At 34.5% G+C, this 14,598-nt stretch overlaps 1 protein-coding gene across 3 annotated transcripts in view; it reads left to right on the top strand.

The window, feature by feature from the left end:
- Best2 (bestrophin family protein) overlaps window positions 1-14,598 on the top strand; it is a 66,450-nt gene that overhangs the window by 28,073 nt on the left and 23,779 nt on the right. Inside the window, exons 2-4 of one of the 3 annotated variants that reach the window (XM_035872852.2) lie at window positions 557-663; window positions 3,701-3,872; window positions 9,771-9,900. In XM_035872852.2, coding sequence (XP_035728745.1) covers window positions 557-663; window positions 3,701-3,872; window positions 9,771-9,900 — 409 coding nt within the window. Of the gene's footprint in view, window positions 1-556; window positions 668-3,700; window positions 3,873-9,770; window positions 9,901-10,900; window positions 11,029-14,598 lie in introns of those variants that run through there. The other 2 variants (XM_035872851.2, XM_085663639.1) reach the window with 2 other exon arrangements.

The raw sequence follows: 14,598 nt of genomic DNA, 5'->3' as shown, positions 1-14,598 counted from the left end.
GCGTCTCGGTGACACAGAAAATGGTGTAATTCGGTAAATGTAACGGATAATCGAAGTTTCAGCGTACTTCGGAGCAAAGATACGTGAGTCGACACGAAGCAAACCTCAGAAATAACGGAACAGCCGGACGGACGTTTCGCACAGTCGAGACAAACTACAACCATAGATTCGAGATGGCGAAGAAAGAATAATTGCGCTGAGTAGAGAGTCACGGAAGTTTGTTATATACATACAATTTCTGTCTCTTTATGTATACGTTTACATATATAGAAAAGTGACGATGACGATAGAAAAGGGACCTAGTAAAAGAGCGAATTTTTTTCATATATGATAAAAAAAAAAAGATAGATGATGACTATGGACATTTCGTAGTTGCAGCCGTGAAGTTCGTTCACACGAAATCAGAAAGTTTTGACGAAAAGAAGTTACGACACGAGTTTATCGAACGTGTTTCTATTATTCTATCACATCGTATTCTATCTAGCTCACATAATTTCATATATATGTAATCTCTTTTAACGTATTCTTAATCTTATTTCGTTTTCTTTGTTTTCAGATGGCGGGGATCGGTTTACAAACTAATCTGGCGGGAATTACTGGCCTACCTCTTCGTTTACTACCTCATCAATTTTACATATCGATATGCGCTCAACGAGCAGCAACGTGCGTGAGTATATGAGTACCCCCAATCAATAATATTCAATATAAAATTGAAGATGATCTTGCGTTTTAAACATCTTTACAATCTCAATAAGAAAATTTTAAATTTTAAAAGGACAAAAAGTCATTGTGATTTATGTGGGTGAGATTAAAAATATCATCGCAAGTGTTTAATGCTTCAAACTTGCGAACTTCTGCCACACTCTCAATTAGATATAATAATTTAGAAAGATATTTTTTGAGATTTTGAATATCTGAAGAGAAGGTAAAGAAAAGTTTGGATTATTTGTAACCGTCACAGTGACATTTTTCCATAAAGATTCGATTTAAATATTACGCATGAATGTATCATTAATCATTTTGGCGCTCGTTACGAAGGAAAAGGAGTGATTCGACGAGGATCGGCAATGATTCGTGAGCGTGCGCGTGCGCATTTCTTTACGTATGTCCGCCATAAACGTACTTTTTATGGGCGCAAATAAAGCGACTCTCGATCAGCCTTGTATTGGCAACAAAATCCGAAGGCTGTGCGAGCACCTGGATCACGCTTGATTCTCGGCAGGGTTCTCGTTTTGATATTTACGAGCCAATCTTTCTTTTTCCCTTTTTTCTCTTCTCTTCTTCTTTTTTTTTTTTTTCTTTTTTTTTTTTCCTCTCTTTTTGTCTTACTTTTCTTTTTCTCTCTTACAACACTTCAACTTCCAATTTCACCGAGCTCGGGCACGTTCTTTCTTCGGTTCTCCTTTTTTTTTTCTTTTTTTCTGTTGCTTCCTTTTTTTCTATCTTTTCACTCTTTTAATTTTATTTTATTTAACTTCCGCTTCTCTTTGGCGTGAGTCCTAACAAATTACATGCGCGAGTAAATTTCACTAAGAATTTCGCAGTATCGCGTTATGCGTCTGCCAAGAAGAGGATGAAGTGAAAAAACAAATAAAACTTTCAACGACCGAAGAAGAAGTCTTAGGTAGATATTTCTCTCTTTACGAGAGACGACGAATAAAAATCAACGGCGTAGTTTGAAAGCGTAGTCTTGCAAGCACGTTAGACACGCTTTAGATCGAATAAACGCGCACGTCGAGAGGTGCAAGCGTTTCATTTATCTTCGAATACCAATATCTTTTCTATCTAAACGATTTTACGCATATTTCTACAGACATCATCACTTTTTTTTTCAATTTCGTCGTTTCAATACTCGTTACTTTTCCTAGAACGAACTTTACGAAAGTGGGCATTAGATAAATGAAAACTCTTTGAAAATGTTTCTTTATTTTTAGCGCGAGCGCGCGCGCGCGCGCGGATAGCCAGACGCACGTTCATTACCATCGGAAGATGATAGCTCGTAGATAATCAAAGTTAGGATCACTTACCCTTCGTGGGCGAAGTTCATGCAAATACAAGTACATTAAACGGTAGTTATGAACGTGACACGCTTTTACGGACATGGACAAGTGCTTACGTATATTCTTCTGCAGTCTCTCGCAAATCTGATACATAGGAAACTGTTTCCTAACGGTTCACTTGATTTCCAATTCGCGGAATTATGCCGTAAGATTGCCTATAATATTGTTGACGATCGAATATATCTTTCTCTCTCTTCTTATATCGTAATAAAAATAATTAGCTTCTTTTATTTGATTGAATATCAAAGAACTCGTCATTTCATTATCGTGCAAATTGGAAAATAATTTCTTATAATCCTTACAAATCGTACTCGTACGTAGGAAATAGGTAAAATAAAAGATTTCGTGGTAACATAAAAGCTCGTAAATCATATTTGAAATTGTTTCATAATAATTCAAATCGAATGAATTTAAATGTAAGGAAAGAAAGTTATTTACTTAAAAGAGAAAAATCCAATTTACTTCACGCACGCCCTATATAAGCCGTGGGCGCGCGCGCGCGCGCGCGCGAAAGGCTTAACGTATGATATTTCATACGTGCCGAGGAGTTAAACGTGCTTGGCATTAAAAAACGCATAAAACGTAACCTGTTATTTATGCCGGGCTAAAAGTGGTGAGGAGAGGAGATGAGAGGAAAGGAGAGAAGAAGGAGAGGAGGATGCAAAAAGATCGGCCGGTTAAAATCGCTTCGATTCGTCGCTTCTAAATTTAGAAAGCGTAGGGCTGGTTTAAGTTCTGGTTTTTAGGGCCTCTCTAAAAGAAGGTAAAAGAAACGATAAAGGACGCGCACAAAAGGAGCGAAACGAGCAAGACAGGTTACTCGTGGTGTGATGCATCGAAAAGATCGCGTATTGTTGCATCCACGGAACGTCGAGTTCACTCTCTTTTTCATCTTTTTTCCTTTTTCTCTTTCTTTTTCTTTCTCTCTTTCTTTTTCTTTTTTTTCCATTTCTCCCTTCCTTCTTCTTCCTTTTTCTTTCTCCTCAATGCATATCCTCGAATGATAATCGATGAATAATGACTTTCTGGACGTTCGTCATTTTTAAACTACCATGAAGCAACGTATGTTTTTTCGGTGACTAATGAGATATGGGTAGCGTTATGTCAATAATACTTCAGCTGCGCGAATTGAACTTCATTATCGTCGGGAATTCCATCAAGAACTGGTTACGTTCGTTGAAATATATTGAAGAATCGAGTAAGAATCGTTTAGTGATAACGTGAGAATTTTCTTCAATACGAAATGTCAATTGATCATAACTATCAACGATGATTCATAACTATTCGTTTAATTATAATAATAAAAAGAAAAGAGAAAAAAAAAAAAAAGAAAGAAAAAGATAAAATCGTAGAAGTATGTTTTTAATGAACTTCCTTTATAGCCTTCGAACGAAGAAAAATAAATATCTTTATCTTTATTGATCTTCTATAACTTGATATAATTTGATAAGTGGTACAAATTCGTTAAGCTATAATATTACCTTCCTCTCCATCTCTATTCCCTATCTGTAATCTAGTTAAATAATAATAATTGTGGCAAATAAAAGAAAAAAAAACGAAGATAATTTTAATATGTAAATTTAAATAACCTGGAAACATTTTAAACAACGCATACGATTATTTTATTCATTATTTTACAGAATCTTCGAAAAGATACGTTATTATTTCGGGAACTCGAGCGAATCGATTCCGATGTCGTTCGTCCTGGGATTCTACGTGAGTCTCGTAGTGAAGAGGTGGTGGGAGCAGTACAAGCTTTTACCGTGGCCGGACAATCTGGCCCTCTTCATCAGCGCCGCCATTCCTGGAAACGTAAGTAGAAACCACCAGCTATTGTATATCTCGATCTTTCGTTCTCACTCTCGTAGGAATCGAATCGAAAAAGAAAGGTCTTTCAAAGAGTTAAGGTTAAATTCTCAGAAGGACCGAAGGATGTACCACTCCGCCCTTCTCTCTCTCTCTCTCTCTCTCTCTCTCTCTCTCTCTCTCTCTCCCTCCTTCGCTCTTTCTCTTTCGACATAAATCGAATCGATGAATAGAAACGTCCATCCGACCGTATTCGGAGTGGCAGTCCAAGCTGGACGTATCGTCTAAATCCAATGGATTGTTGCCCTCGAGCAACTCAGAAGTCGACGTTGGTACGCTCGAGTAAAGGAAAAAAAGAAAAAGAAGAAAAAACAAGAAGAAGAAAAAGTAAAATGAAAAACACTTTGAAAATAGAAACGCATCCTTTTCCATGAGTAAAGTCGTTCGAGCGATAATCGATGCAGCCTTGCAGTCAAGCTGTCGGGAGCCTATGTTGCGCTTGTGTCTCATTACGCTAATGAATTGCCGTGACACGTTTCGGTGTCGTTAACCTAAGTAGGTAACAGCCGTGCCAGGCCACGCCCAGAAGTGAAAAAAAAAGGTTACGCCGAACTAACACGCATCCTACGAAATGGCAGAAGAGTTTGTCTTCCTCCGTAATTTTTCTATCGTTTAACTCTTTATAACAGTCAACAGATGGATTCCATTCATCCGTATCACGAATGAACCTTGGCATACATAAAATAATCCACGTTCTCTATAAGCTACTAAAAATCCTAATAATTAGGAGTACGTTCGAACGAATTCCATCCGATATAAAATAAGAAACGAAACTATTACGTATGATACGTAACCTTTGCCATGGTTAACTAGTTTAATAGATGACATAAATAAGAAGGAGAAAATATAGACAAGATGGATAGAAGTCTATCTGGTTTATCAGCTGATCGGATGAACGGGGCAAGCACGCCGCTTTGAACTTTATTCTTGATCGAGAGCGAGCTTTCAGCTCTGGTCAATGACACAATGGCCGAGAGAAAGTGCAATGTATAGTGACCGAAGAAGAAGGACGAACCTACGCGTCGTTCGAGAACCGCCAACTCTGCGAACTAGGTATGTACATCTTTCTTCCTCGAACCTTCGGAGACCAAACCGGGTCTCCGTTGCACCACCGACGCTACCACCTCCGCGTATAATCTATCTAACGTCTGGTAAACGCACGCCGAGTGCTGCCGCCTTACAATGGATCCAGCGATGGGACCGAAATGCATTCGAAATTTCATCTACGTTCATTTTCACGATCATCTCTCCTTAGATATATTTATGATAAAGAAATGCTTGATTATTCTTGAATATCTTCATTTAATCGGCTTTAATCAGTTACTTCTATGAAACCATTAACTTTCACATTTCATACAATTTCACCAATTCTAGTTATCTAGAAATTTTAAGGAGGTTGGAATTATAAAATAAAAAAGAAGATTATGTATATGTGTATTCTACATTCTCTATTAGAATTGTAAATCATTTTTGACTAAAGAGATATGCGTCTAGAATAAAGGAAAGAAAGAAAAGAGAATACAACTTTTGAGTGACATTTGGGACGAGTATCAAATTATCATACGAGGAATCATGATTGTACATATATTCATATTAGGAATTTGAATAACTTTGTGCAGTTGAGATAAGAAGGATTTTTTTTCTTCGAATTGCGTTATGGTGTGAATATAATATGCAATTCGAAGAAATTCATGGGCAATTTTACATGATTAAATTATTATTTGTATGTAAAAAAAAGCGAGAGTCATTTCGCTCAGTAAATATTTATGAAGTATCGAAGTTGAACAGGCAAGAAATGATATCTATTGGTCGCGATATGCTCGATCCCATCGCTAGTACGGATGTTGTGTTAACGGAGCAAGAACAGCAGACCGGTCGCCTCTAAACTTTTTAAACGTTTTCTTATGCAACACCCCCCTCTGTCTACCCCTCTTAACTCTCTCTCTCTCTCTCTCTCTCTCTTCATTCCTCTTCTTTCCTTGCCTTCGCTTCTCCACTTTCGGCCACGTTACTTTCGTTTCGTTGCCGCAAAACGTTGGAATGCTACGATTTCCAAGCGGAACGCCACCGGTGAAAACAGCCCGCGCCGTCTGCTCGCGATCGTACCACGACGATACCGTATTTTGCCAACTGAGAATGTAGAAAATGTAATTTATTATCGTTATGAAGAAGTTAATTACCGTGGAATTTAATAAAACACTTAACTCGACTATCCTAGATGTGTACGATGATTTTTCTTCATTGATGATGAATTTTATAATTATTAAAATTACAAAAGACTCCGCTTCTTAGATTGATCCTGACATCTATAATAGGTAGAGTAATAAATATTGATGAATAGATGAGGGTTGTCAAATACATACAGTGTCGCTTCTATTCTATGCCACATCACAAGTTCTTTTCTTTTTAATTACTTAGTACAAGTGATATGGTAAATATGTAAAGTAAACAAGGAAAACTATATATATATATATATATATATATATATATATATATATATATATATATATATGTATATATATGTATTATACGTGGACGTGTGATATTACACCTTTGTGCGTTTCATATTAATTTATTAATTAATGTACATTGAATATTTGTATCCTTTTGCTGTTTATAAAATATATATTATTGTTAGCAGAAATACATTAGATAATTGAATTGAATAGTTTATTTTTTTATTATTAACAAAAAATGTAGAGTATATAAATCCTTTCTTTAATCTTTTATACGATGTTGTAAAACGATTAATGACAAATTAATTGAACAAATAACAGACACCTGAAACATTAGTTGCAGTATAGAATATTAGTTCGCTAAAAAAATTGATAAGAAAATAAGAAATTAAATAATAGAAACTATTTTAAAAGTTACGATCTTAATAACTCGACAAGACTTTATATTATTTATATAGAAAAGAAAAGAAATGGGGTATAGGTTGATAGGAAATTATATAATTATTGTATTAATAATATTAGATAAAGATGATATTAGTTTGTATAAAAATGGATAGAAGAATAGGAAATTATAATAGGAACTATCTTAAAAATGAAATCTGATTCTGATAATACTTCTTTATATTATTTATAAATGAAAAGGAAAAAAAATGGAGTATATAATAAAGGTTGATAAAAAGTAAAATAATTTCATTGTTAATTCTGAGAGAAAGGACAGTGGGTCCTTCCAATTGGTCTAAAGAAAGAGGACTTAGCGACACGATTACGAACGCGCGCTCGCGAGTAATCGCGTAATACAAAGTACTCGATTTGTGAATGAGCCACGTCTCGTGGGTAGCAGCAGTCGAGCATAGCTTAGAACGTTCCTTTCATTGAAATCTAATTGGAATGCAAGACCCGAGGCCAGGAGGATGGTACGACTCCCACCTTTACATAGTCGGAGGATCGTTTCCAAGCTGCCAAGCCGGGCATTTTTACACGCACGACGATAAGTCGCAGAATTCCGAGGATAAGGAGGCATATGTCGCACCGCAAACATACTTCTTTATAGATCAAGAATAACCAAAAAAAAAAGAAAGAGAACGATAAAAAGAGGAGTATATAAGGATTGAACTGAAGGATGCTTGGAAAAGAGGAGACATAAGTGCAGTGAAATTAATGAAAGTAGGACGACGCGCGACGATGTGTGAATCAATTTCTCTTATCGACCGCGTGACTATATTTTTCAATCTTTTTTTTTCCTTACAAACGCTATCGATTATTTATATGTATATATATATATATATATATATATATATATATATACATATAATATATTTTTTCAGAATAATCCCCTTTTTTTCAATAATAAGAATAAATTATTAAGAGTAGCGTTTTGATGTACTATGTATATAAAGAAAGAAAAGATTCCCAAAAACAAAGGAATTATATATATATATAATGATCTCACAGGTGTCCAGATCATGACAGACGAATAATACGTAATAGTAATTATAAAAAATTAGATTTATTTCTATCAGCAATGTTTTTCTTTTCCTTTTTTTTTTTTTTTTCTGTTCGATAATAATAATTAGAAGGAAAAGATCGAATCGAACGAAGGATCTATCGATCATCTTTATTTCCAAGACTGTATTAACTTTCGATGATATCGTCGCACGAAAGTGAGCAACTTTCTTCCTCGTTCCTTGTATGAGCAGATCGTTCTAGATCAGCACGTGGCTCGCGTAACGCTTACCGTGCACGTGTTATGAGAGCCTCTCAAAAATTTGACTTCCGACAACTTTCTTCCAGCGTCTAGCACATACATTATACCGAAAATACGTGGTCGAAGGTACAAAATGCTTTATCTCGTAGCTATGCGACGTTGAATACGATCGTAAAGAGTGGTAACAAAGAAGAAGGTTAGAAGGAAATAAGAGACGACGTATAAGAAGTTTCTCATCGATGATGATAAATCGATCGGCGATCTATCGAGCCAATACATTCCACGGAAATCGATTCGAACTATCGCGCGCGTGACTCGCCGAGAAGAGCCTTCATACATACGAAGAACAGTTTCAAGACTCGAATCCTCGAGATTTCCGATTGGATTGTTATTCCGTTGGGTGATCGAGTCTTCCACATCGTGCCGGTGCCATCGACCGATTACAAAGAGAGTGAGATAGGAGTACTAAACGACGTTAGAAAAGATATTTATTTGAAAAATGAAAGGAAAAATTGGATCGGTTTTATCGGACATTTTTCTTCGATCGATCGAAATTGCGATCGAAAATCGCCGCGTACGTCGTCGACGATGAAGATTCGTGGGCGTCGTTCCTGACGAGAGAACGAGGGGAAAGTGCCGTGAGAGTCCTGAAAACGTGTCTTGCATTTGTTCAACCGAGGAAGCGGAGTTTTTTTTTCTTTTTTTCTTTTTTTTTTTTTTTTTTTTTTTTGTCGAACGAGATCCGTGCCTTCTGCGCCCCGAAGGAAGGTACTTTTTCTTAACTTTTTTTTCCTCTCCCCTTACTCCTTCTAACGCTTAACGCGTAAACAATTTACATCGATGTCATTGAAAATTTTCAAAAACTCGCATAGCGTTCGTACAGGTATTGTTCGGCCATTTGAAATGTCTCCGTTGTTTTCGGACGACGGGAAACGATCATTTGACAAAACTTGTATTAACATTCTTATAAGGTACAACTTTTTTCTTGATTTTGTCGAGATTTCAAGATTATTTATGTGGTAAATATATATTAAATCAATAAAAAGAAAAGAGAAAACATATGTTTCAAGATATCAACTTCGGCCTCTTTATACATATAACTCTAAAATATTTAAATATATAAAATATCTAAATAAATATCTAGATATAACTCTAAATACAATAAAATAATCTATTTCGAATGTTATCCAGATCCGTTACAGCGTCTACCAGTATCACGTTATTGACGTAAAAGTATATCTCCTTAGAAAAGACATGAATTCTTAGAGAGACCAATCAGAAAGAATTCATTTTTCTCAATGATAAAACAAGCTTTCCCTCTGACTTAGGAACTGTGAGTAGTTCACTCAATCTTGAATACTCGTTACAACAGAATCTTGTGAAATCAAATTATCTGATACATTCAACCCAACATCAAAACCCTCGAAATCAAGTATTACATCTTTTCAGTTGTTTTACTTGTAATTACTATACAATATCCCACAACAATTAATTTTCCTGCGAATCGTGATAGTTCAATCAACCTATCTATACAGTTGAGAACAACGTGCAATTTTCGGACAAGGTATATACGTAAACATATACCGATAAATAAGTGTGTGAGGGTCGCTCGTACGAAACAACGATTGCACATATAGATATGAATCATCATTCTGATCGAGGTCAACGATTTATATGTTTCAGGACGAGAGAGGACGACTGATGAGGCGGAATATCGTGAGGTACGCCGTTTTGGCCTATGTTATCACCCTTCAGAGGATCTCCCTGAGGGTTAAGAGACGTTTCCCGACTCTTCAGCATATCGTCGATGTCGGTTAGTGAGTTAAAATTATACTTATTGTGTAATTCTTATTAAAGATAATACCGAGCGTTAAAGCTGGATATATTAGCCATAAGAGTGATTAGGACGACAGTGTATCTGTTGATCATATGTCTAGAAGTAGTTTCGAAATAAAATAATACAAATTCGTAAAATATCTAAATGATATCAATTGTAAAGGAGTTATCTAGTTCTTCTTTTAGATTTCTTGAATATTCTTACAAATGAAAGATTTTCATCATGAAAAATTCGAACCGCAGACAAGGACAGGACAAAATACTTTCGTCCTAAACTCGATTGGTTATGAGCCATATTACTACCAATATGATATGCTTTCATGATAATAGTTATATTAAAAAAATTACTGATAAATTAAATCTGTTTCATGTAAAATGCGCAGCCGATGGATTAAACAGAGTTTAGCAAAAGCATTGAGTCTCCTTTTTATGTTAGTAAACAATTTGATATCTTCGGTTAAAGAAATAATATTTGTGAAAGGACCTCTTCGCGTTGAATACAGCGATATTTTGCGAAGCAATGCATCATATCTGAGACAATATTAAAAAAGTAAACTTATTACAGATATCACATATTTTTGCATATGCTCTTATATTTCTGCATGTGCTCATATATATTATATTTTCATATTTCATGACGTTATCTGTATCTTGCATCTTTACCCATGTCTTTGTTGTATAATCATAAGGGCGGAGTTTTTTTTTTTCGAAATCAGCAACTAATTAGATTGCACCGTTTTATTTAATTTCGTCCTCGCATCTCTAAGAGAATTAAGGACAAGTTCTTACTGCACGGCTGAGAACGCACTCGTCAGTTTCACTCAGTTATTCTCAGTTATTTTCAGTTACTCTTAAATTATTCTGAATTATTCGTCAGTTATTCTTGATTATTCTAAAGCACGGTTATAAACAAACACAAACAAGAATTGAATAACTCAAGAAATAGTATTTTTAGTATGACACACTAAAAATAAAAACAAAATTTATCAATAAAGATAAAATTCGAGACAGATCTTTTTTAGTGTACGTCAAAGCAACCGCATCTCTGCACTTTGTTCTACCCAAGAACAAACTTTCGGACGCGAAACATGTGATAGAATATATGGTGAGTAAATCTTTAATATTCGGTCCGCACGCAGTAGTACTATCTTATATTCTAACCAATTCTAAAGGAAATGTCAAAAATTCTGACATATTTTTTTATTATGATAATTTATTATGTGTAGATAAGAAAATCATAATATTTCTTTATTTAATAAAGTTATATACTATCTTTGATAATATTTATAGATGGTATCAATATAGAATTCGTATGCTACAAAAATATAATAAAAATACATTCATTATTTATTAACAATAAAAATATTTTCATAATATTTGCTAGCTTATCCGTTTTGTTTAATAACAATCGTTGCAATCGATTACACATATTGAGAAGAAGTTTTATTAAATTATTCCCCCATTATAATGTAACTATATATAGCGAAAAATATTTGAATAGATTTAACTTTTCGAGATATTCTATGTCTGTCAAAATCTGTTTCATTTCATCTTAAAATTGAATTATTTAGAAATTGTAATATAACGCGCGAATTCAGTATTCATACCTTCAATGAACATTATCATTAAGGAATATTCATTAGCGAAAAAGAAAAGGGATGTATAATTGTCATGACTTTTTAATATTAATTATTGATGATAATTAAGTTTCAATGTACAATACTTATATAAATAGAAAAAATTGTACAAAAAATTCGCAAATAGAAGCTACTAATTAATTCTTTTTTTTCTTTATTATCTTCAAAGCGACGTATCGATAGGATATTTTTGTATGATCGCTTTCACCGTTCTATATTTCAACAGATACGAATAGTATAGAATAATTGCTATCACAATACCAGCTACGAGGACTTTTTCAAAGAGAAATAACAGCACGTATCGCTAAATTTCACTTCCACTATAATTATTATCATTTCAAGGTCCAAGATGCAATTAATAGCCTTGGTATTTCCTACGTAATTTAGCATCCTTTTGTGATATCAAGGACATCGCAACGATGGACATGTTGCGCTGCTTCCGAAACGATAAGTTGAAATTTCAAATACGAATGATCATTTTTCCTTTTTCTTTTTGTGGATTATAATACACACACACATATATATATATATATATATATATATATATATACATCGACGTCGGATCACACAAGGAATCTTATCGTATCGAAAATTTAACGAACCTTTTCGATCATTATTTAGCCTATTCGACGATTAATTAAATGAGGAACTCGCACGTTATATCCATGGCCTCGACATCGTTCGCACATGTTTGTGATGGGCTATTACGTAAATCCGTTATGGCATTGTCCGCGTTCGCGTCATACTTTCATTTCTTCTTACATATGTAAGTCCTGACGGATTCTTCTATCTTGCTAACAATAATCGGCCTTTGAAACATCTTCATTAGCACGATCATATTATTAATGATTGTACGAATCGTTCTTCAAGGAATATTTTTTCGAAATTGATTAAAAAATTCTCTTACGAATGAATTGTCTCGTATATTAACGATAATAATACAAAAAAAATGATTAAGCAAATAAATATTTATACGGACATACGTATATATATATGTATATATACATATAATATATGTGGTTCTTGAAGAGGCCTTCAAGTATTCGTCGTTTTCAGGTTTAGTCAGGTCGCTCGCTTGTTTGCTTGCTTATTTCTTTTCTTTATTTTATGAGTCTTCCGTTCTTTCGTCGTGCAGCCAATTGCGGACCCAAACAAAGTATCCGCTCGTCGTGCCCTCCGGAAAGCACATATCCAACGTGTCATCCGAAAACGAGAATAGTACACACATACATGCGAAACGGATTCTCTTGTAGAAAGCGATATTCCTCAAGGTCAACAAGAGGAGCATTTTCTTCATTGCTTTTGTTTCCACTCGCCGCGAATTTCTTGGAAACAAAGCACTTTGCAATTTGAACGTAACATACGTATTTCTCTCTCTCTCTCTCTCTTCCGATACTAATTATTTTTAGGCACAACCATCAACCGTCTTATTGATACATAAATAATTCAAAAATATAGCGGATGCTACTATAACTGTTTATATGTAAGGTGAATTATTGAGAATTTCTTCGAGAATGTTTTAAACATCGTAAGATTCATTATGATTAAATTAAGCTTAAATGATTATCAGGAATTTTAGATCGTATAAAAGGAGGTTTATATTGTTGTAAAATGTTAACTGTCATGGTAAACTTGTGAACATTAAAATACGCCTGCAGTATTATATATTTTATCCTATATATATATATTTACTTTTATCTCGTTCACCTCGTATTCTTATATTAAGGATATTTTTCTCGCGGATTAATTACTATCGCAATTTCAACCCAATTAACTTTCATCGTACTTGCACACTGAATATAGAACGCTATTTTACGATGATTATTTGAGAAACATTCACGTTACTGTTTAGGATATTCTTTCTAATTGTGCTAATTTCTTTATATCAAAATGTGAATTTTGATATAAAGAAATTTTATACGAACACTTTTTACCATGATATATGAATATTGTCAGAATATTTTTCTTGTATTATATGAGAGTTTACCGTGTGAACTTATTTGTATGTATTACAGTTACATAGATTGTTGTGGAATACGTACATTTGTAAAAGGATGAAAATTGAAAAATAAGGGAGACTTATCGAAAATTTATTTCCATTTATTCTCGAGTTTTCGAGGTATCAGGGATTTCACTTGACGACGACGACGACGACGATGAATTAGAACTCGACGAGCGAAAAAAGATTGTAAAGTAGGCCTTGGCACTGGACACCGCGAGAGCGATCGACGTGCGATCCGATGTTTTCCTATCGTTTCGCGTCAATGGTCGCGAACACGCTTCTATTTCACAAGAGAAACGTTTCCGCGATCAAAATAGAATCCCGTAGGTCATCGTAAACAAGATTTTCTTGTAAGCGACGTGAAAGAAGAAACCGTGCTGACTCCTTACGGTGCATTGGCTATCTTTCTTTCGCATTAATCTATTTAATTCCGCGTTTTAAAACGAACCCGTATTTATTTTTACCAGGAGAAATTTGTAATACAAAATACGAAGCTTTCCCATATTTCACTTTACAAATTGTTTACATGTTTGATTTTTAAGAATATACAAATGATTTTTTAACGAAAACATTAGATATATATATATATATATATATATATATTATGATATATTCTATAAGATAATCGATAAATAGAACGTCAAATGAACTTTGTGAGGTACATTGAGGAAGGTTAATGTCGAGATTAGCTCTGTTTTCATTATCTTGAAAATACAAGCTCGCTATATACTGTAGTTTAATTTATCCAAGTGTTACGTTGTTATTTGTTTGACGCGTCTCAACGGTAGCCTTTCGGATAAATAAAAATTTGCGAGAAGGATAACTTCGTTCAATGACACATTTCCTTTTTGTCTATTTATTAGGAAGGAAATAATCGAGAGCGACGGATGAGATAGCGAAAGGCTCACGTAGACTGGAAATAGCATGTGTTTTTCGCCGTTCGATTCTAAGAATCTTCCATGAAACATGAGCCGTCGCGATCGCGATCTCTCGATCGGGAAATAAGCGTAAGCAAGTCGATAGAAGAAAAACGATA

The sequence above is a fragment of the Vespa mandarinia genome, chromosome 23 (assembly GCF_050613455.1).
Source record: "Vespa mandarinia isolate Hongniang chromosome 23, ASM5061345v1, whole genome shotgun sequence".
NCBI lineage: Eukaryota > Metazoa > Arthropoda > Insecta > Hymenoptera > Vespidae > Vespa > Vespa mandarinia.
The sequence above is the reverse complement of the archived record's forward strand: the minus strand, read 5'-3'. Positions and strand labels throughout refer to the sequence as shown.